This window comes from Oreochromis aureus, linkage group 3, assembly GCF_013358895.1.
Source record: "Oreochromis aureus strain Israel breed Guangdong linkage group 3, ZZ_aureus, whole genome shotgun sequence".
Classification (NCBI taxonomy): Eukaryota; Metazoa; Chordata; class Actinopteri; order Cichliformes; family Cichlidae; genus Oreochromis; species Oreochromis aureus.
The window spans coordinates 57538616-57559766 of NC_052944.1; the positions used below are offsets into that span (position 1 = coordinate 57538616).

At 40.3% G+C, this 21151-nt stretch overlaps 2 protein-coding genes across 2 annotated transcripts; both read right to left on the reverse strand.

Annotated features, from left to right (window-relative positions):
- Positions 1 to 2585: 2585 nt before the first annotated feature.
- On the reverse strand, positions 2586 to 4043 carry LOC116335893 (E3 ubiquitin-protein ligase TRIM47-like). The gene is made up of 2 exons (XM_039601235.1): positions 3393 to 4043; positions 2586 to 2724 (listed from the first exon to the last, which is right to left on the reverse strand). Exons 1-2 carry the CDS (start codon positions 3998 to 4000, stop codon positions 2586 to 2588), a joined length of 747 nt encoding a protein of 248 aa, XP_039457169.1. The 5' UTR covers positions 4001 to 4043.
- Positions 4044 to 6747: 2704 nt separating this feature from the next.
- LOC116335923 (alpha-tectorin-like) lies at positions 6748 to 17941 on the reverse strand. Its single transcript, XM_039609463.1, has 17 exons — positions 17877 to 17941; positions 14085 to 14309; positions 13831 to 13902; positions 13465 to 13576; positions 13202 to 13331; positions 12793 to 13036; positions 12517 to 12673; positions 11244 to 11331; positions 11046 to 11108; positions 10641 to 10843; positions 10410 to 10541; positions 10135 to 10322; positions 9347 to 9498; positions 9017 to 9262; positions 8771 to 8933; positions 8342 to 8434; positions 6748 to 7889 (listed from the first exon to the last, which is right to left on the reverse strand). Exons 2-16 carry the CDS (start codon positions 14298 to 14300, stop codon positions 8342 to 8344), a joined length of 2259 nt encoding a protein of 752 aa, XP_039465397.1. The 5' UTR covers positions 14301 to 14309; positions 17877 to 17941; the 3' UTR covers positions 6748 to 7889.
- Positions 17942 to 21151: the final 3210 nt, after the last annotated feature.

Below are 21151 nucleotides of genomic sequence, written 5' to 3' on the forward strand. Positions count from 1 at the left end.
TGAGGTCAGCCCTAAGGGGAAATGACACACAACAGTGGTCTTTCATAACCAGAGAAAACATTCACACATAATTCAAACATGAGAATCTTTTTACATTTTAAATGAGAAAACTAGAAACAGAATTAAGTGAAGTTATGTGACCAAAAGTGTCTATAAACACTTCTGCTGGGTACATGGTAGTTTAGACCTGGTTGAAAGCAAAGAAAAAGCACTAAATGCTTACGTTCATTAATCAACTTGATAATTTACAAATTTCACTTACAGAAAAGCTGCTGCAGAGAAGTTTGCTTCATTCTGCTGTTTGGCGTCAGGTTTAACCCTCCTCCTTCCCTTTCCACTGTGATGATGTGGTGTCTCTCCACCAATGAGCAGCGAGTGGGATTATCATCTACTGAAATATCAGGCAACAGCATGGGAGTGAACAGCAAAAAACACTATTATAACCTCAAGGAGCGAAATGAGCTTGAAATGTTTAAAGGTTTCACACAAACTAACACAGATGGAGGAAGTGAAAACTATGATCTCATTAAAGGTCTTAAAAACCACAGCAGAGAGAAAATGACGCTAACATGAAGTGTTGAAACCAAACTTCCCCCTTATAAGATGTAGGGTTAATTCCTTCATACTCACCCAGCAGCTTGCACAACATCTGTCTCGGAATAGTAAAAAAGGAAGCCAACAAAACAGAGCATGCTCATCTGCAGATGGACAGAGGAAACAACAAACCATGCTAACAGGTTTTGTGTCTCCTTTGAGGCTCTGTCGCTTTGCTGATTACAATCTGTAAGGCTAATAATAAAGTGAATCTGTCTCCATGCACAGCATTTAATCTGTTCGACTAGTTCCGTACTGCTTCAATGAACGTTAGAGTAATTTGTGACAGAGAGTGCAACCAGAGAATCACATGGTTTTTTTGTTGTTTAATTGTAGTTTAGCAGACATTTCCAGCAGGCGAGGGAACAGACTGAACACAAACTGATCAAAAATGTTAAAGGACATTAAACTTTCACAAACACCGAGCAGATGAACTGAAACTGAACTTTAGATTATTGGAGTGTGGTGATTCTAAGCTTCCCAAACCCACTTTAAATAAACTATTTCTCTACATATTCTTCTACAATATAAAGAAAATGCTATAACATTATACATCGGTGTATATGTGAGACCAATCATCAATGAGTAGCATGTAATACTATTAAATGACAAGAATCAAAAACAAACTTATTTAACTATTAGAGAAAATAGTAATTGCTTAATGTTAACAGTTCAAAAACAGCAGTTTATCATCCTATATTAAAGAGAAGAACCTTATGAAATGTTGAGGTTTCTTAACAAATTACTGAGACAATCACAAAACAATTTGTCCTCTACTCATTAAACCAACTAATAATCACATGAAAACCCACTACAACAGTAAACACAAGTATATAATAGTATCACTTATCAAACTATATAACTGTGTAATATGTATTGAACATGAAGAGTACATTATATACAAGATTTGTCAATTGTAAGGTACCAATTTTATCACTTTAACATTACTGCACTATTATTAAAGCACGTTTCTCCTTTCTCTGTCATATCAAATCATTTTGTTTCACTTTTTACGCTTTTTGTTGATTTTCACACATGTAGTTTTCAATATCTCTTTATAATACAGCCTTTGATTTATGGAGTAATTTACCACCACATATCAGGTAATCTTCAGAACATAAGGTTCAGTACCTAAAAATACTTAGAACTGGGTAGAAAATATTATAGAATTCAAGATTTATTTTAACGTAATAAGTAACTTTGCGGTATTCAGAGGTTGAGACAATGTTGCAAAGACAGTTATTAAGTTACACAGACTTATTAGAAGTGTCCTAACATACTAGACAACATTGTTTATCCTACCCTCAGGGTACCCAGTACTTTAAAAATTTACTAACAGTATAATTAATATCTTTTTCCTTTAAAATATGCATCACTCTCTGGTTCTGTTCTACCGCCTTTAAATATTTTAGGTACTAAAAATGTGGGAATATGGCATTAGAAATGTTGCAGAGTTGCACTACGAGTCACAGCTAAAGAGCGACCCAGCTACAGTTTGTATTTGTGTTTGCATTCCTACAATGAATTCATGAGCTTCTCTTCCTGCTCCTTTTCATGCATAGATGTAGTGCTACAGTAACTGAAAGCAAGGTTTTTGTGTAGGAAATAAATTAATACTGTACCATGCGTGAAATAAAAAATTAAAATGAAGATGTACAAACTGCTTTAGATCATAACAAAGGTACACTGATACTCAAGAACACGCCCTCTATGTGTGTTTGACTTTACTGAACTCAGCACTGACTCCAAAACCCAAAAGGCACAGTCCAGCATGGAGCGGCTGAGTGAATGTGGTCTGGACTCTGTGGAGGAGAGTCATGGTTTCAGAGACGCTGTAGAAAGACAGAATACCTGCTCTGTGATCCAGGTACACTCCTACTCTGGAGGACCGAGGACCTGAGAGGACAGTTTGGACTTTGTTGTTCAAGTAAGTGTAGCCGGTTGTGTCACAGAATAAAGCCCAAGATTTGTCATTGTATCCAAAACCACATTCAGTGGGGCACACAGCTCTTCTGATATTCTTGTATGCGACTGCCACACAAACACATCTTCCTCTCCACTCCACCTCCCAGTAACAACATCCAGTCAGAGCCTCCCTGCTCAGGACCTGCCTGCATGAAGTGAATCTGTCTGGATGATGAGGGCAAGGCTTGTATCGTTTTATTAGCATTGCTTTCCTGTTCCCCTCTGATAAGAGCAGGTGAGTGTAAGCTGTATTTGGATCCATAGTCATTTCATATGAATGTTTTAAGAATCCAGCTCTGGTCTTTGGCTCTGTTGGTGACAGTAAAACATCCACTTCAGTGACTGTCAGTGAGATGTTTGTCCATTCCTCTCTCAGAATGTCCTGTAGTTTATCTCTGGTCTCTGACACAGCTGCTGTCACATCCTCAAAGTAGCTCAGAGGACGAATATTGATGCTGGATGAGTGTGTAGACTCACTGAGTGCTGACAGTGAGGGGTAGTTGTGTAGAAAGTGGTTGTGATCCTCTGTGTGTGAGAGCTGCTCCAGCTCGCCGTCTTTCCTCTTCAGCTCAGCGATCTCCTGCTCCAGCTTCTCCTGAAGCTCTTTGACTCGACTCACTTCAGTTTCCTGCTGGGATCTGACCTGCTGCTTCACATCAGAGCTTCTTTTCTGGATGAGACGGATCAGCTCAGTGAACATCTTCTCACTGTCCTCCACTGCTTTATCAGCAGAGCCATTGATGGCCTCCACCTCCTGTTGAAGCAGCTTCACATCTTTCTCTCGCTCCTGGATTCTCTGCTGGATGTTTAGTCGTCTCACCTCGAGCTCCTTCTGCTTCTCAGTCCTTTCTGCTGCAGCTGGGACTGTTTCATGGCCTTTATGTTCATCCACTGTGCAGAGATAACAGATACTCTGCTGATCAGTACGACAGAAAATCTTCATCACCTCACTGTGATGAGAGCAGATCTCACAATTAGATGATGACGCTTCTTGGAGCTTCCTGGAAGGCGAAACCAGCCTGTGTTTCTGTAATCGATCTATATTGTAGTGACGCTGGACGTGTTTGTCACAATAGGAGTCCTGGCAGACCAGACAGGATTTGACAGCTTTCAGCTTCCTCCCAGTGCAGACATCACAGGCTACATCTTCAGGTCCAGCATAGCATTGTTCACCTGCAGCAGCTTGGAGTCCAGTGTGCTTCAGCTCCTCCACTAAAACTGCTAACATGATGTTTTTCTCTACAACAGGCCTCGGTTTGAACGTCTTCCTGCACTGAGGGCAGCTGTGGATTCCCTTCTTATCTTCTTCATCCCAGAAACTTTTAATACAGTTCATGCAGTAGCTGTGTCCACAGGGAATAGACACCGGATTCCTCAGTACATCCAGACAGATGGAACAAGAGAAGTTCTCTGAGTCCAGCTGATTTCTTTGCTGTGCCATTTCACCATTCAGAAGGAGAGAATGACTCAACAGTTTCACTTTCTCGAAAACACAGTCACACTTGAAGCCAAGCCCTCTTTTCTCCCTCACACTCACAGGCTGAAGCAGCTGGGTTAGTCAGCTCTCCCCCTTTCCATCACAGTGATTACACCAATCGCAAAGCTGACAGATCTGTGAAAGAGGCGGGACCAGGAAATAAGAAAACATACTGGCAGACCCAGAAGCTGTTTCTGAGAAAGGGGAGGTGCTGCAATTGTGGTGGCTCATAAATTTGATTAATTTTGGAGTTGTACATCTCTGTTCCTTATATTTCGTGACATGCCTTTATTATTATTTTATTTGTTGTTTTGACTGTTTTGCTGTATGAAATATGCAGTGGGATTGTAAAGGGAGATGAGTAGTGAGAGTTTTGCCTGGGTTGATTTTGCATCGATCCATTGGTAATGCCTCAGGGCTCCAGTAGGTGGATTTGCGCGTCACCTCCTTCACTCAGTACAGACGAGTGAGAGTGAGAGCTGTGTGTCTGTGCCATTCTTTCAACTCTCCTCACTATTTCCTCTGTTTAAGGTAACTGTCATCCACAGAACTGTATAACTGTAGCAGCATGTGTTGCTGTTAATTGTTATTATCATTGTTTATCATTGTAAGGAAAGAGGTAAATTGTGCACTGTTTTGGTGAAAAGTTCCAGTTGAACTCTGTTGCTGTGTATGCTAGTTTTCACTCGTGCTCCACCCTTTCTCATTTTTCTATAAAAAAAACATATCTCCAATTTTGAAATTCTTTATTTGTTTAGCCACCATCAGCTCAGCTCCACCATTACAACACCAGCATCCACCTGAAACCTTGGTACCAGGAAGAATGGATTCACACTTTAATGATGTTTGCACCAAATTTAGACCTGATCATCTGAAAGCAGAAATGGAGACTCCAGTGAGCACTTATCTGAGTTTCTTTTGACTTCAGACTAAAGTTCAATCAGTGTCCATTATCTACTTTAATTAAAGGAGAAGTAATATGCCAGGATATCCTTTTGGAGGAGACAGACAGTAATATTTCAATCTGTAAAAGCCACAGAAACAATCTCAGACTGGTACTTTTTGGTAATACTTTGGTTTTTGTTTCTGTACTCAGATGGAGTTTGATGTAAGCATCTAAACTGATTTACTAACATTTGAAAAACACATTTCGCTGCTAATTGTGTCTGTAATTAATACTGAAAGAAAAATCATGTCTTATTTCTTGAACTTGATATGACAGCAGTTATTGCTGCATAAAAGACGCATCAAATTTTATTTTATCGGGTTCTTTTCAACATACTGCGTCTTGTGATGAGGTTGAAAGAAAAATGGCCGACGAATGTAGAGAAAAGAGTGACTTCGCTGATTTTGGACCTCATCCTGAAAATATTCAGGGCCCTGCATGGGCGTCATTCATGAGATGAGTTAATAGCAGCCTGTTTTTTCATTTTGATAGTTTGAGCGTGCTCTGTTCTATTCACTTTACATTCATTAATATTACACTCAAATAATATTGAAGTAATTAAGCAGTTATGATTCCAGGAGTGTGGACTGCAATCTTATCACATGATTAATTTATTGCATGTGCTAATTGCATCAGAGGCTGCCAGTGACTGAAACCTTTATTCATTATTATGACGCTCTCTGCCAGACTGCCACTGTAGGCCTACATTTAAACAACATGTCTGTGATCTATATTTTTATACTTTTCTGATTACAATTAAGAAGCTGCACCTGTCCTGTGTCCTGCAGATTGGGCATGTCATTAAATTAACTGACTTTACCTGTGTTTATAAACCAGCCGAGCTTTTGTAAACCTCCTTTAACATCCAAGAAGTAGGGAGATCACACAAATAATTCAGTTTAAATAGCCAAGATGCATTTATTTCAATTAAACTTAAAAAAAAAAAAGTGACAGTCTTTCCTCACATCAGTAATATGGCAAGAATGTGGATGCAATGGAGTGGTGGGGTATCTGAAAGAAAGTGAATCAACATTCAAACCAAACACACTCCTGCCAGTGAGGAGTGTGGAACTCCAAGAAAACAACCAGCTGTGTGTGTCTCACACAGAACCATAAAGAGAAGGTTAGGAAGGTACAAGAAGAGTCTGAAAGGTTACCCCAACAGGCAGAAACAACTATGAAACATACAGTGATGAGTAACAGATTACATGTACCAGCGTTATTTAAAATACAAAATATGAGTAACTGCATTCAGCTACAGTTATTGTTTAAAAAGGTGGTATTCAGAATACAGTTACTTTGTTGAAATAAAGGGATTACACGCTGGTCTTTTCCTGTTTCATATATTAGGCTGTGCCCTCTCCATTTTTTGTAATTCCACGCTGGTGGAAACCCAAACAAAACACGCATAAAGAGGCTTTGATGCCTGGGTCTCGACTTCGCGGCCCATGTCACTCGTACTTTTGGCCGGAATAATGATGTGAAGAAATATTTTTAAAAATTATTGTTCAAAAAATGATTTGATTTGTGGGTGAGGGAGGGAGAAAAAGGAGAGTGGAAAAGTACGAGTTGTCACCGACCAGAAACGGGAGCTGAAAGCATGTAAATATAATAATAACCACTTCTGCCAAAGAGAGTGCCTGACGAGCCCAGTTGTAAGTAAGCTATTAAGACTCGACTGTACACTGTGTTCATGTTTTCCTCTGAAACAACAAGTTCCGTTGGAGCAGCCTTTCAACGCCTCTCTCTGTCTCTCGTTAGCAAAGTTGACCCAGACAACAAAGTAAAGCTAGTTTTCGGCTTCGAGCCCAACACAGAACCCGACGTGTTAGCCGGAGGTCCCTTTATTATGGTTCGGAGCTCCGGACCTGTTTTATATACACGCGGAACAGTTTTCTATACAAGATCACTGCTAAAAGTGCAGCCTTACCTAATGTCCACTCTACTGTTACTCAATTTATATTAAAATTTAAAAACTAGTTGGTATTGGTATGGCGAGTAGCCTTCAGTAATAGTAATAAATCACACAGCAATAGTACATTCATGTAGTTGTAAACAGCATGATAATATATTAAGTAATCCAAAGTATTCAGAATACAAAATTGACTAATGTAACAAAATACATTACATAATACATTTTGGGGCATGTATTCTGTAATCTGTAGTGGAATACATTTTAACAGTAACCTTCCCAACACTGGAAACAGAGGAAAAATGTCTGCCCCCTTTTTATATTTCACCCTGCATACCAATTTTTTACAGGAGTGATTTTCACATTGATTCCCCTTTAAAGCACCTCTGACCTGCAGATGGCATCTGATGCTCTTCTTATTCTTATTATTTTCCTGTCTTTGTTCATTCTTGTCCAATAGTTTTATATATTAGCATCTTAAACATCTTCAGCTTAAACAACCTGAGAAGTAAAAATGCCTCTTTGGTGCAAGGCCACTGTCCTCAGGTATTTGTTCATATGAACGAGGTCACATGATTAGATTTGAGGTCATTACCCTCAAATCGAATCCAACATAAGCAGCACACAGGCCTCCAACCTTCCCGCGAGGTCGTAAAGTGCTCCCATGCTGGGAGATGTAGTGATGACATTTCTGTAAAGGCCAGATGTTTCATAGAAATGTTCATGTTGCCACACACTTGTTCTCCTTCTTGGTCGCGTCAGAAAGGGCGTCCGGCATAAATCATATATCCACAATAAGGCATGTTACTGTTAAATAATAAATATCGTCACCTTTCCTTACAATACTTTTGATATAACAGCTGTTTAATCAGGCTGTGGCAGTGATCCCAGCCTCAGAGTAGCCAGTTATGAGTTCATCCTTATAAACATCCAGGGTCTCGGTCAGGACAAGTCAGAAGTCAGGGACTGGCAGCCAGGGTCACCTTGGAAACCACCTAAGAAAACCAGACCAAACTGTAAAACTCTGCTTTTACATCCCTTTGGCTTCTTTTCCAGCCAATCACCTCATACTTCTTTCTCTAATCAGTTGAACTGTCTTTGAGGGGCCAACATTCACCCTGATCCTGGACTCTCAGGCTACAGAGGCTTACCCCGTACATTTGACTCACTTATTAAAATATTCAAAATGTGAATAATATTGGAAATACAAATTCATTAGATGGTGTGCAGTTGGATCTCTCTAAATTTAAATTGAACCACCATTAGGCAAGAGTTTTTTTTTATATATATATATATTTAATTTATGAGACTTTTCTTTGTCTGAATCATTTTGCTCATTTTGTTTTCCAGAGTTGCTTAACAATCAGCTTTTATGCAGAGAGAGCAGTATCCATCAGCACATTACAATATTACCATAATGATGTAAAACAGCAGAAGTATGTCATACCTAATTAGTCCAGGCCAAGCTGATGAAGGCTGATGCTGCTCGTTTATATTTGGAGCTGGCTGGTCTGCGTCTGCGAGCAGCTCCTTTACAAGTCTGACAGGTAAAGACAGAGCGATAAAGTCCAGACATCACAATCTTTTCATTTTATCATTTAAATGTTTTGGATTTTATTTTTTATTCAGTCTTTACAAACCTTACATGATTATACAAAGGGGAGTAAACGTGAATACTCCTTTAAAACAGTGAGCCTAAGGTCACGTTAGGTTGTTTGAAAACTACGAGTGGTTCGTCATGTGGACAGTTATAAAAACTAAATCACCATGAAACTTTGACTGCATTTGTAGTTACGGTTAAGATTAAATAAACTAGTGTTCCCCTTCTTCAGCAGCCAATAGGGAATCTCTGTGAATGTTTGTGTGGTGTGTTTACCGATGTGCATTTGTTTCTCCGTTTAGGGCACAGGTGGATTTTGCAGTGCAGGTAGATTTCACCTGAGCTCCCAGTGAACTGAAACATATTGAAGGAAAAATAGTTGTAGGCTCCCAGTCCGTTTTCCTTCACATCCACAGTCTGGTCAGCAGGGTTTGCACAGCTGCCAACAGATAGGAAATAGTTTTGTGGGGAGTTGATCAGAATTAACAAAATAATTATATTTATGAATGAATCTGGTCCTACCCATCGATAATCAGGTCATGTCTGACACTCCCAGAGGACGATGCCACATCAGTGGTCCAGCACGAGTCTGTTACCATGGCAACCATGTCTCCATCCAACCCATTAGCCTTCAGCTCCACCCAGATTCTCTGGTTCAGAGGAACTTCAGCGAAAGACTCCACAGCTTGTGTGCGGCCTACATCAGTGTAGGCCTTCATGGTCAAAGTGTAATTCCAAGCACTGGGTGTAGCATGCTGGATCACAGAACTGCAGAACAGACACACACATTTTACCTTTCTTTGAAACAAAAAGAAACAACAACATGATTCACACAAAGAACAAACCACACACCTGTCTCTGATTCTGAAGTTGGCAGTCTCGATATCTGGCTGAATGTAGACACAGGAGAAGTCGATGTAAATTTGGTCTTGGCGAGTGATGACATCAGAGGAGCTCTTCTGGTTCGTGATGGTGTTCTTGTAGATAATATGGCTGTTGTTAGTCTGTAGGATCGATTGAAAACAAAAGGATTTCAATGCAATCACCAAACAACAGCACTGGACTGTGTAATGCTTTAAGAATAAAATGAAACCACATCATTCGATCAAAATTAATATTAGAACCTTTAGAGAGCTAAATTCAAAGACACCCCAAATTAGTCTCCAGACATCTGAGGAGGAACCTGGCAGCACGGAATTCATCAATATGTAATGGTAGGCATTTATTTGGATTCAGTTCAGGTTAGCATTGGGTCTAGTCAGTGGTATCCATTCCTTCATCTTCCAGGAGTTCGATTATCATTGTGCACCCGGAGGAACCCAAGACCCGTGGCACCAGTATAGGGTCTGATAATAGATTAGGGTCAAAAGACTAATGGGTCTTGATATCTAATTGCAGTCAGGGATCCTTTGCCTAGTCTGCGGATTCTATTCTACATAACTAATGTGAAACTTTTCGGAGCTAACTGGGTAGAATAAGAATCATAGATGGCCAACAACACTTGAAGCCAATCAGAAGTCAAAGCTAAACCTGAAACCACAGAAAGATTCCAAACTGCAGCAGAGCAAGAGAAGCTCAACCGAGTGCTGGAAGGGGTTTGGCTGGTGGTAGAAGTTAAAGAGTTGGAAGAGAAAACCCACTATGATCATCGTCCCACAGCTGTTGCTGCTGTTGAAGCTGAAGGTCACCATGTGGGTAAGCTCATCCATCTGACCCCTGCAGGTCTGGTCATTGAGGTGTAAGTCAGAGTATGCAATGCCTTTGTCCTCCAAAAGACAACTGGCCAGAGAGAGCGAAGCAGAGTTCTGGCTGCAGACTGTTTGATCACCTAAACACCACATTATTGATAAAATAAATAATCAAAACTTTTTCTCAATCATTGAGCCCTGTCATGTTTCTGTCAGAGATATCATACCCAAAGTGTTGGTTGATCTGTATTTGGAGGCAAAAATGGTCCGACAGAAGCAGCGAGTGTCACCACTGACTGTCTTCTGACCGCAAAACTCGTGATCGCTGCAGGTCCTGTCCTGACAGAAGGCTTCAGAGGCTACAGAGGAACACACTGATGTGTTATTCAGAAAACATGTGAGATATAATAGCTTGTGAATACTGCAGAACAAGAACTGTAGAGTTGTTCATATCTTACAGCAGCCAGTCATTGACCTCCAGCCATCCAGAGTGTGGTTTCCCTGTAATCTGCAGGCTCTGGCGTAGGCCTTCAGGAACTGACAGTTGAGTCCGTCCACTGCAGGATATTTACACAAAGTGTTGGTGCAGGCGGTTATGTAGGGCTCTGGGTCAATGTCACTGTTACAGGAGGAGAAGGGCGCCTCCTTCAGGAGATTACAGCTGTACCACAGATAGAAATAATTGGAGAAAGTAAAATAATCATCTGCAATCAGGAGTGTTTATATTCCATCTGTACAGATGACAGGTGGCAGATGCATCCATTATCGTGCATAAAAATATGATGGCACAGATGAAGCATAGAGACCAATACGGGAGAAATAGAGACAAAGATGTTTGATGTTGTCTGAATCAGTCTGCTTACCGTTCAATCATCTTGTTGCAGTTGATTGTGCTGTCAGCAGGGTCATTGTATTTCACCTCACAACTATGGGGCAACACACAACACAGTGTCAGGACAATTGCCTGCTCAGTCTCAATAAGACAAACATGCAGAATATCCACAAACCATTTGTTAACGAGAAGGAGTCAGAGGGACTCTGAGCTTGTGATGAGGTCTTACCTGGTGGAGCTGTACTCAGAGAGCCTCAGGTCACTCAGAGACCTGCTGGAGTTTCCACACAGACCCTCAAATGATGAACCAGCAGGCCCTGGAAAGGTTCAGGACACAGTGTACTTTTTATGTCATAAATTGGTAGAAATGTCAGTATTTTTTTTATATATTTTAAACCGATCAGGCATAACACTATAAACTCCTGCCTAATATTAAACCCATGAATGTGTAGTGTGGTATCTGGCAATAAGATGTTATCAACAGGTCCTTTATTTCCTATAAGTTGTAAGGTGGAGCCTCCGTCAATCAGACTTGTTTGTCCAGTACATCCCACAGATGCTCAACTGTACCCAGTCAACACACATATGTTGGGCCCAAATAGGGAGTAATATTTGGGGCCCACTTGGGTTACCCACCCGGGATCCAGCTAATTTTGTCCTCAGTTTCCATGGTGGCTCCAAATGTGTTTGCCCAGATGGATTAATGATGGGACCCGGATGGGCCCCAAGTCATTGAGATCTGGCACTTTATACAACTTCCCTCATTCACCCACTCACTCTTTCATAAAGGTACTTTTTTCTATGCTTTTTCTACATTCTGCTTCTTTTCTACTTCCTCCAAAGGGTACCTGGACCTCCCTTAGAGACAAGGTGAAGAGATAGGTCTTTTGAGAGAGGCCTAGAGTAGAGCTGCTCATTCCTTCACATGAAAAAGGGCCAGTTGAGATGGTTTGGACAATGCCTGAAAACATTACCTCTGTGTGAGATGTACCTGGCATGACCTACCAGGAGGAAGCCTGCGGTAGACCAAAGACATGTTTGAGAAATTATATCTCTTGACTAGCCTAGGAACACATGGTGTTCACCTGGAAAAGCTGAAGGAGGTGACCAGGGTAAAGGGAGACTGGGCTTCTTTGCTTAGGTTGCTGCCCTGCAAACCAGCTAAGCAGAGGGAGGGAGGGAGGGATGGATGGAGGGAGGGAGGGATGAACGGATGGATGGATGGATGGATGGACGTTGACTGTTTTGTAGTTTGTTGGGTTTTTTTGCTTGCTTATTTTATTGCATACCTGAAAATACATTTTTTACCCTTTACCTACATGTTCCCAATAAAGGCAATGAGCTACACCAGTCAACAGTCAATTCATGACAGAAAGGATGTAGCAGGGAAACAGGTGACCGAGCAACCGTTAGCAGATAAATCAACAGAAAGGAGGGATTTTTTTACATTACATGTACCCCTTACATTCCCCATTGTGAATAAAACATTTTATTTTCAGTACCTTCTAAGTGGATCTGTGCAGTGTAGCCGTCAAAGAAGACAGAGATGGTGGAGTATGAGAGCGACAACTTGGCAGTGACTCCAGTTCGGTCTTTAGAGAGCTCCACATTGTGAACCAGCTGAGGTGAACTATTGAGGGTCAGGATTGTGTTGTCCAGCTGGATAACAAGCAAAGTGTAGGAAATAGTGAGTGAAACATCTCAAACACACAACAGGTTGATTTCGCAGCAACTATTATTAGACTGCACTGACTAAACTGTGGGTGGAGGTAGCTTACCCGAACTCTCCCACCTTGTTCCAGATGAATTTTAATGCTGGGCCTGTCCAGAACCAATGTCACACTGTCCAAAAAGGTCACGTCTTTACGTCGACGTTCCTGGAAGTTCCCCAGAACATGGAAGTCTGGGACTGATGGAGTCAAGACCAGAGAATATGAACACCGATCCTCAACAGTGTTAACCTGGCCGTGGAAGTCAATGACAGTGGGGCCAGTCACAGTGCAGGTGGAGTTCAACATGCAGCTGGTGGAAAGAAGGAAACAAACAAGAATGAGAAAATATCACGAGGTGCTGCTGAACACCACACCAGTGGGGAAGAGACATTTTATACATATTCATTAATTGAAAACAATTAAATGTTCTTAATATAGCACCAAATCACAAACACAGACTCAGAGATATATTTACATGCCGTTGCCTTCACAACGCTCCAGAGGGCCACAGCCAGAAATCTGCAGAGCTGCAGTGTCAGAACAGGTGAGAATAGAGCAGGTTTTCAGATCTGAGCTCAGCACTGCACCGTATTCATACAAACCACCTGAAATGAGGGTTTAGTTTAGTTTAAAAACTCAAAGATCACTTACTAGTTTAATAACAACTGACAGAAACATCATGGTAACATTGAAATACATAACACATGGGTCAAGTTTTGAAGCCTGAGATTCACCAACCAGCATGTCTGCATCCACTGATGTCAAAGAATCTTTGATACTGACGATTGTTGGGATCAAACAAAACAGCCAATATATCAATTGTGATACCACCAACCTGAGCCTCAAACACCTAGAAATAAACACAAACAATGTTACAATCACAGAGTAATGACAACTGATTTCAGACAATAAAATGGATAAAAATCGTTATTTACTTATGAAATAAACATGTCTGAATGATCCTTACTGATATGGAAACTTATGTCTACTACAGATTTTTTTTAATGTGTGTGTTTGTGGTTTTTCTGTTGATGTTCTTGTTGTTTTTTGTTTTTGTCAATATCTTAACATGTTATTTATTGTCTGTCACATGCAGAAACTCACCACTGAACCAAATGCCAATATTTCCACAATCAAAGTCGTTTGTGTCCCAAAATTAACTGGAACCAAACCATACTGTAAAGTAAACAGAGAAGATTCAGACACTATTAGGAATTCTGAAAGTGTTCACCAATGTTTAATATGATAAAAAAAAAAAAAATCATGTCAAATTTTATTTTTTGTTCTTACACAGTTAATTTGGTCTAAAACAATGGATTCAGACACACCTCAGGTTAAAGTCTGAGAGGAAAACTCACATTTTTCCCGTTGAGCTCCATGATAAACAACACATAGCATTCCATCCTGTTCTGAATTGTTGCTACATTGTCATAAATCAGCTTTTGGATTTCAACATTGGGTTCATTTATCCAAAACTCAGTGCTGTCCAAGTCAGGTGCAGTCCCCACAAGACAATCACCTCCAGTTTCAGGGTTGAAAAAGTTGTCGAAGCAGAACGCAATGTTTTCACTCATGAAGGCGACCTGTTAGAAGTCAAAGACACAACTAATCAGTGATACTACGTCTTTTCTACAAACCCACTAGTTGCCTCCTCTAGCTCAGCATGACGCAGAGCTCTTGTCAGGTCCTGGCATCCTACTTAATTAGGGGAGGCATGATTAGATGATGAAGACCTGCTGTGCAGGGGCCTGTTCTTCGTACCTCGCTTACTACATCCAAGATCAAATGACACATCCAAGATCAAATCATCGCGCTAACTATGAGCTCGCTATTCCGGTTCTCCGAACACACCTGTTGTTGACGATTAGTATAGCTCAGGGGTCGGCAACCCGCGGCTCCGGAGCCGCATGCGGCTCTTTAGTCCTTATTTTGCGGCTCCGGGTGGTTTGGGAAAATAGAAGAAGTATTTCGCTGAAGTCCATTTTATTTGTGTGTAGTTCTTTTTTTTCTTTTTTTTAACTTGTAGTTCTAAATTGGAAGATTATTGTGATTTTGAAATAATAAGATATAATTTTATTTTTATATTTTTTTCATCGCTCAAAATAAGCGTCACACTCGCGGAAGCCGGTGTACCCGCCGAAACGCCGTGCATTTATCGAGACTTTCAGCCCCAGGTAGGCCAATTATGGATCTTCGGATCCACATTATGTCAGCAGCTGTTCTCCACCGTGAACTATGTTAAAAACAAACACCGCTCACGCTTCACAGATGACAGCTTACAGTCCTGCATGAAGATGAAAGCCCCGATATGCAGACGCTGTGCGCAGAGGTTCGGGACCAGAAGTCTCATTGTAAACATATCACGGCAGACCCGACGATGTTTACATGGACATGCTTTTCAGCATCTCTTTATTGACCACTTTTCACACACAGTTGCTGTACGCATACAGCCGGCTGTAGCTTTTCAGCTCACAGCCCGACAACACAACAGCAGAGAGAGCACAGACTTTAAGGCGGCGAGGCGCGATTGCGGGTGCCGCTCAGGTGCGTCCGACTCCCATGCAGTGGCACTGCAGACCACGCCCCGCCACACACATTAACAAGGTAAAATAGATATTTAGGCAGAATTTTGCAAATATCTTTTTTTTTTTTTAGCGGCATAGTGCTTTTTTTCCAATTACTTTTTAAAAGGGTGGCGGCTAACAACAATTTTTGTTTGCTACATGGATCATTTTAGTTCAGCTGGGTCTCTTACCTTTTGTTATATTTAAGAGTTCAAAATGTGTTAATTACATAAATAAAATGTAATTTTCTCCGTAGCACTTCATGGATTACATAAGCAACACACCTTAGTTGCTCTGTGGATTCTTTTAAAAAGCAGTTAAAAACCTTTCTGTTCAAACAAGCCTTTTGTCGATCTACGTATTTTATATTCTTTACATTAGTTACATTTGATCTTTTACATTGTGTATAATGTCTATTGATTGCATTGTTTATTTTAATATTTGTGTACAGCGCTTTGTGACTGCCTGTCTGTGAAAAGCGTTTAATAAATAAACTTTACTTACTTACTTTAGATGTTCACACAAAGCACAAAGGTAAAAAACAATATATACAGTGTTATCTTCATTTTAGATTTCAAAAAGTATTTGCGGCTCCCAGTGTTTTCTTTTGCGTGGAAACCGGGTCCAAGTGGCTCTTTGGGTGTTAAAGGTTGCAGACCCCTGGTATAGCTGGATGAAGTAATGTGAGATCACTGGGTGGCTGAAAAGGGGCTACGCATCGATAGTAGAAACATTGATCGGCAACCCTTTGATTGGTCGGCGAAAATGTCGAAGGAGCGCGCTCAGTATTTTACGGCAGCAGAGCAAGAACTCTTGATTGACGGATTTCAGGAGTTTCAGAGTTTAATTAAAACGCAAGGGAACACTGCAAAGGCTGCAAAAGCAAGGAGAGAGGGCTGGCAGAAAGTTGCTGACAAATTAAACTCGTAAGTAATTTATTATATTATATTACATTATATCCTCTTTCACATTAGAGCCACTACAGGACCCACTAGAACATGGGAACAAGTAAAAGTGAAATATAAGAATATTCCACAGAATGGTAATATTTATCACTTATATTGCTTTTAGTCTATGACAAGAGACCCTGAAATAATCTGTTTGTGTGTTTATAACAGCAACCAAGAAAAGGGCAGAGCAAATAAAGACAGGTGGTGGTCCTGCACCCCCTCGTCACACCCCGGCAGAGGAGCTGGCCCTAGGGTTGAATGCCACCAGACCCATTGTTGAGGGCATCCCTGGGGGCAGCTCTTCCTTAGACCAGCAGCCGGGGTGCAGTAGCAGCAGCACCTTCATAACTGGTAAATGAGCTCATAATTCTATTTGTACAATGTAAAATATTTGGTTGTTGCCTTAATTAAAATGCTTTTTGTACTGTGACATTTATTGACATTGTGGGGTTTTTTGTGTGTAGTTTGACATAACACTCCATCACTTTTACCCGTTCCCATGCAAGGGGTGACTGAAGCATGCACAGTAAGTTGAGATACATATATATATATCTTTTTTTTAAATTATTTAATTATTTATCGCTTTTATAGCCGTGGTCTCTCATCTTGATTACACGAAGTAATTTACTATTACTACTCTACAATATGAATTACATCTGAAATAATCAAATACATGTAATAGAATGATTAATAGTACATTTCCCTTTTTTTCGGAAATGACCTGTATGTATCTGTATGAAATCAATATAAGAATCAAATACTGCATTATCTTTAGTTACATTGATAATATTTATTTATGGAAAAACAGTGGCGAAATATCGCTGTTGCTTTCGTATAAATGCAGCGGACATACCTGAGTGGCCGCGATCTAATCCTGTTTACATAAAGTAAACCTGCTCCCGAGCAGGTTTACGCTTACGGATCTGTTGCTATGACAGCAAGTCCCGGATGAGCTTCAGAGAACCGAACGATCCAAGATCACGCGAAATCGTCAACAATCAAATCCAGCTAACTTACTTAGCGAGGTACGAAGAACGGACCCCTGGTCAGCCTCTCCAATAATCACACCCTGAACCCACTGCTCCACCCCTCCGGCCCAGCCCAGCTACAACCTACACCCTGCCATACTAGCAAAAATGGTTATCGCTCTGATAACGGCAAAAACTGCAGCATAGATGGAGGGATTATGATGTGCCTTCTATGTACCATAGATCCAGTCAGACCCAGGGGATCAATCTTAATATATTGATTCCACTGTTACAAAGATGAAAACATTTTTTATATATTTAATTGAGTGCCAAATTGGCTGCTTAATATTAAGATAGAAATAAATAAAATATAGAAAGACAAGCATAAAATACATATTTAACCCGTTAATAATGAGAGTATGCATGGGGTTTCCTCACAGGCATCACATCAAAACGGCCGCCTCAATGAGATAAGAAAGAGTCAAAAGTTTAAGCCTCCTTCATGAGGTTTAATTTTTTTCTTCATGTTTGAGCTCCTTTTTCTGTGAGAAGTTTTTGTTTCATTATTTTCTAACTGATAAAACAATAATATAAAATAATTCTTGAACAAATATGTCCTTCTGCTAGAAAATCTATCGAGGCGATACTAAAAACATCAGGATACTCACATAGATTTGCTCGTACTTCTGTCCATAATAAGTGATTGGACATGAGCTGATGTCCAGCACTGAAGAACCAGTGATTATCTGCCAAGCTCCTGAAGATATGGAGGCACATGAGTGCTGTGAGCTTTAGTCTTAGTTAGTTGTTTGGACAAACAGGGAGCGCAGCAGGTTCAAACAGTAACATCATGAGTGGATAAAACGGTGTTTGTTATTAAAAAATCAACATCATGAATTTACAGTTTATACTACAAGTTAGCAAACCTTAAAAACAAAGATGCACAATATTTGTTAGGTTATTAAAGCATCCTTCCATTTAACATTTTAAATCTTCCTGCTCTTTTTTGCTCAGGGTGTTTGTGCTATGATTGTGTTGCTTCCACTGAAGTAGGGGTGTCCAACTCCAGCCCTCAAGGGCCAGTGTCCTGCAGGTTTTAGATATCACCCTGGGTCAACATACCTGATTAGTTCATTACCAGGCCTCTGGAGAACTTCAAGATATGTTGAGGAGGCCTGGCATCCTGCTAAAACAAGCAGGACGCCGGCCCTTGAGGAGTGGAATTGGACACCCCTGCACTAAAGTGATGTGAGGAAACGCTTAAAATGGCTTCCAGGTGTGTGTTTACCTGACACTCCAATCAGAACAGACAGGATGAACAGGAGGTGGAGCATCTTAAAGGAGGCCAATCAGCTGACAGAGACCTGAAAGCCACACAGTTGCGACATTTCTGAATGGACAGAAAATTGCTGACTACGTGAAAAATGAAGCTGAGTCTATGGTAAATGGACTGGTTCTTATATATCGCTTTTCTTTTCTACTCTTCTGAGCACTCAAAGTGCTTTACTTGTGCATTCACCCATTGTTCTAAGTGCTTTCTAAGTAACATTCACACATATTCATACTCCGATGGATGCATCGGAGAGCAATTTGGGGTTAATATCTTGCCCAAGGATATTTGGCATGCAGACTAGGGGAAGCCAGGAATCAAACCACCAACCATCCAATCAGTAGATGACTTGCTCTACCGCCTGAGCTACAGCCACCCATGTATGTGATATTAAATTGTAAACGTGAAAGTGTTTCTTTAAAAGAGACTGAAATGAAAATTAGTGAAAAATACATTATGAAAATCTTGTACACCAACTCACTCCCTCTAAAAGTCTTGCTCCATGACCTCAACAAACTCAAACTTCTGTTTTTTAGCAACCACTGATGCTGCACTCTGCTTAGTCGGTGGGTAACTGTGGACTGACTTTAGACTTATACAGGCTACTAGAGGACTTTTTCAGCTTGATGACCACTTTTACCTTTGATGCATCTTTTTCAGGGACATGCTACTGTGACATCAACAGCCTTACAGCCTTACAGCTCCATACAGACCTCAGAAATGTGACAGATATGGCCAGGGGCTGTGCAGAGTTGGGACTGAAAATGCTCTGATTTTGAGAACTTCACTGGAAATCAAGTTAAGTGTTCACACAAATGTGGTTATTTCATAAGTTAGTCCAGGATTGACATGAAAGGGGTGGTGCTGGCAGCATGTGACCAATCACAGACATGGAAATGTCTCTAACCCTTAAACCTCTTCCAGGAATAATAACATAATATTCCAGAGAACTGATTGGTCAGTAGGCAGTGATTTCATCACAGCTTTTAATCTCTAATCTGTAATTTAGTACAAGATTACATCTTTGCCATAGTGCTTTAGCTCTTTTAAGTCATGAACCGCCTTTGGTACAACATCCCAGGTGATCAGTTTTGTATACTGTAGGTAACGTGGGGGAAAATCACAACAGACACAGAGTTTGTGTGTTAATAGTGAGGCTGTTAAACAAACAGAAATGGATTTAAGTTGTTGTTCGAACATCTTGCTGCTCCTGCACTCATCTGTCAAATCTGATTCTTCACACAGACATTTGACAAATCTAATCTCCAAACTAGAAGCTTACTGGAAATGTTTCCACGTTTATTTTTATAATGTAACGATGTAAAAGAATGAATATAGTTTTGTTGTTGTTAAATTCCTGTTAAACTTGGGATCGTAACCATGGGTTTGTTTTGAAACTTTTATTTTGAAAATCCACAGCGGAAGTCTGCTACTGGTAAACCGGTTTTCCCTAAGCTTATCCCGTTAGTAGCAAGGAAGCTTTTGCTGTGGTAAGTTCTTTCCCAGTCTGCCATGTCTGAACATGAGTTTAAAACATATTTGAAGATCCTCATTGAGGTTAACATGACAGTACATTAACAGCATGAACTGTCCATACAGTAGCATCTGAGTAGATTTTAGTTTTATGATCTTGTTTTCCAATTAATGGGTTGGACGTTGGGAAAGGTGGACACGTTGAGCTAGCGGCTAACAGCTAGAGGAGATTGTCGTGTCTAATATTTGAAACTTCTCTTGATAGTTTGGGCGGAATGCTGTTGCCTGAAACCCATGGTTATTCATATCCCATGTTATTGCAGGTATGTGTATTTTGAAACATGTATTTGATTGAGCGGCAGACTAACTCTGTTAAGAAACACTGCTTATTAAGTTTTGCCCAGTAGATGGCAGCATTGTTCCATTTAATATTGTACGTGAAAGGAAATTTTGGCTTTGGTCTGGAAGTTTATTTATTTTCACATGAATGTGCATTTAAGTGAATTAATTTCTCTTTTTTTACCAAAACCACAATGCAGTAATATTTTTATTTTATTTTCCGTAATAAGTTTTGTTGCCATTTTATTTTTCAATCAATATTTGGTTTTTATTTATTTTAAGAAAACTAAGAGTTCCACTATACGATCATCGAATTATCCTGTTAGTAGCAAGGAAGCTTTTGCTGTGTTTGGGCGGAATGCTGTTGCCTGAAACCCATGGTTATTCATATCCCATGTTATTGCAAAGAGGGGAATAAACCACGTCTGAGCTCTACCCATCTCGAGTCCAGAGAGTTTTACTCTTACAGCACTAGAGATAGAGACTGAGCGGAGTTACATAATCCAACACCAAGGTTTGAAACCTTCACCCTCAGAGAATAAAGACAAATAGAAATATGTCCTTTTTAAAAAAATATTCACACTAATGAATATCATAACTGAAATATAGTGCTACAGGTCCCCATGTGGAAATCAGCTTATTTATAATTATTTATCATTCTTAGTGTTATGTATTTATTAGTCTTCCTTTGTCTCTCAGAGCTCTGAATTGTGGATGTATCCACTGAGTGGTGCTGCTGTTTGGTCCAAAAGCTAAAATGAGAGTAGATAGTAGCGTGTGCAGCTTCTCTTACCTTCTGCA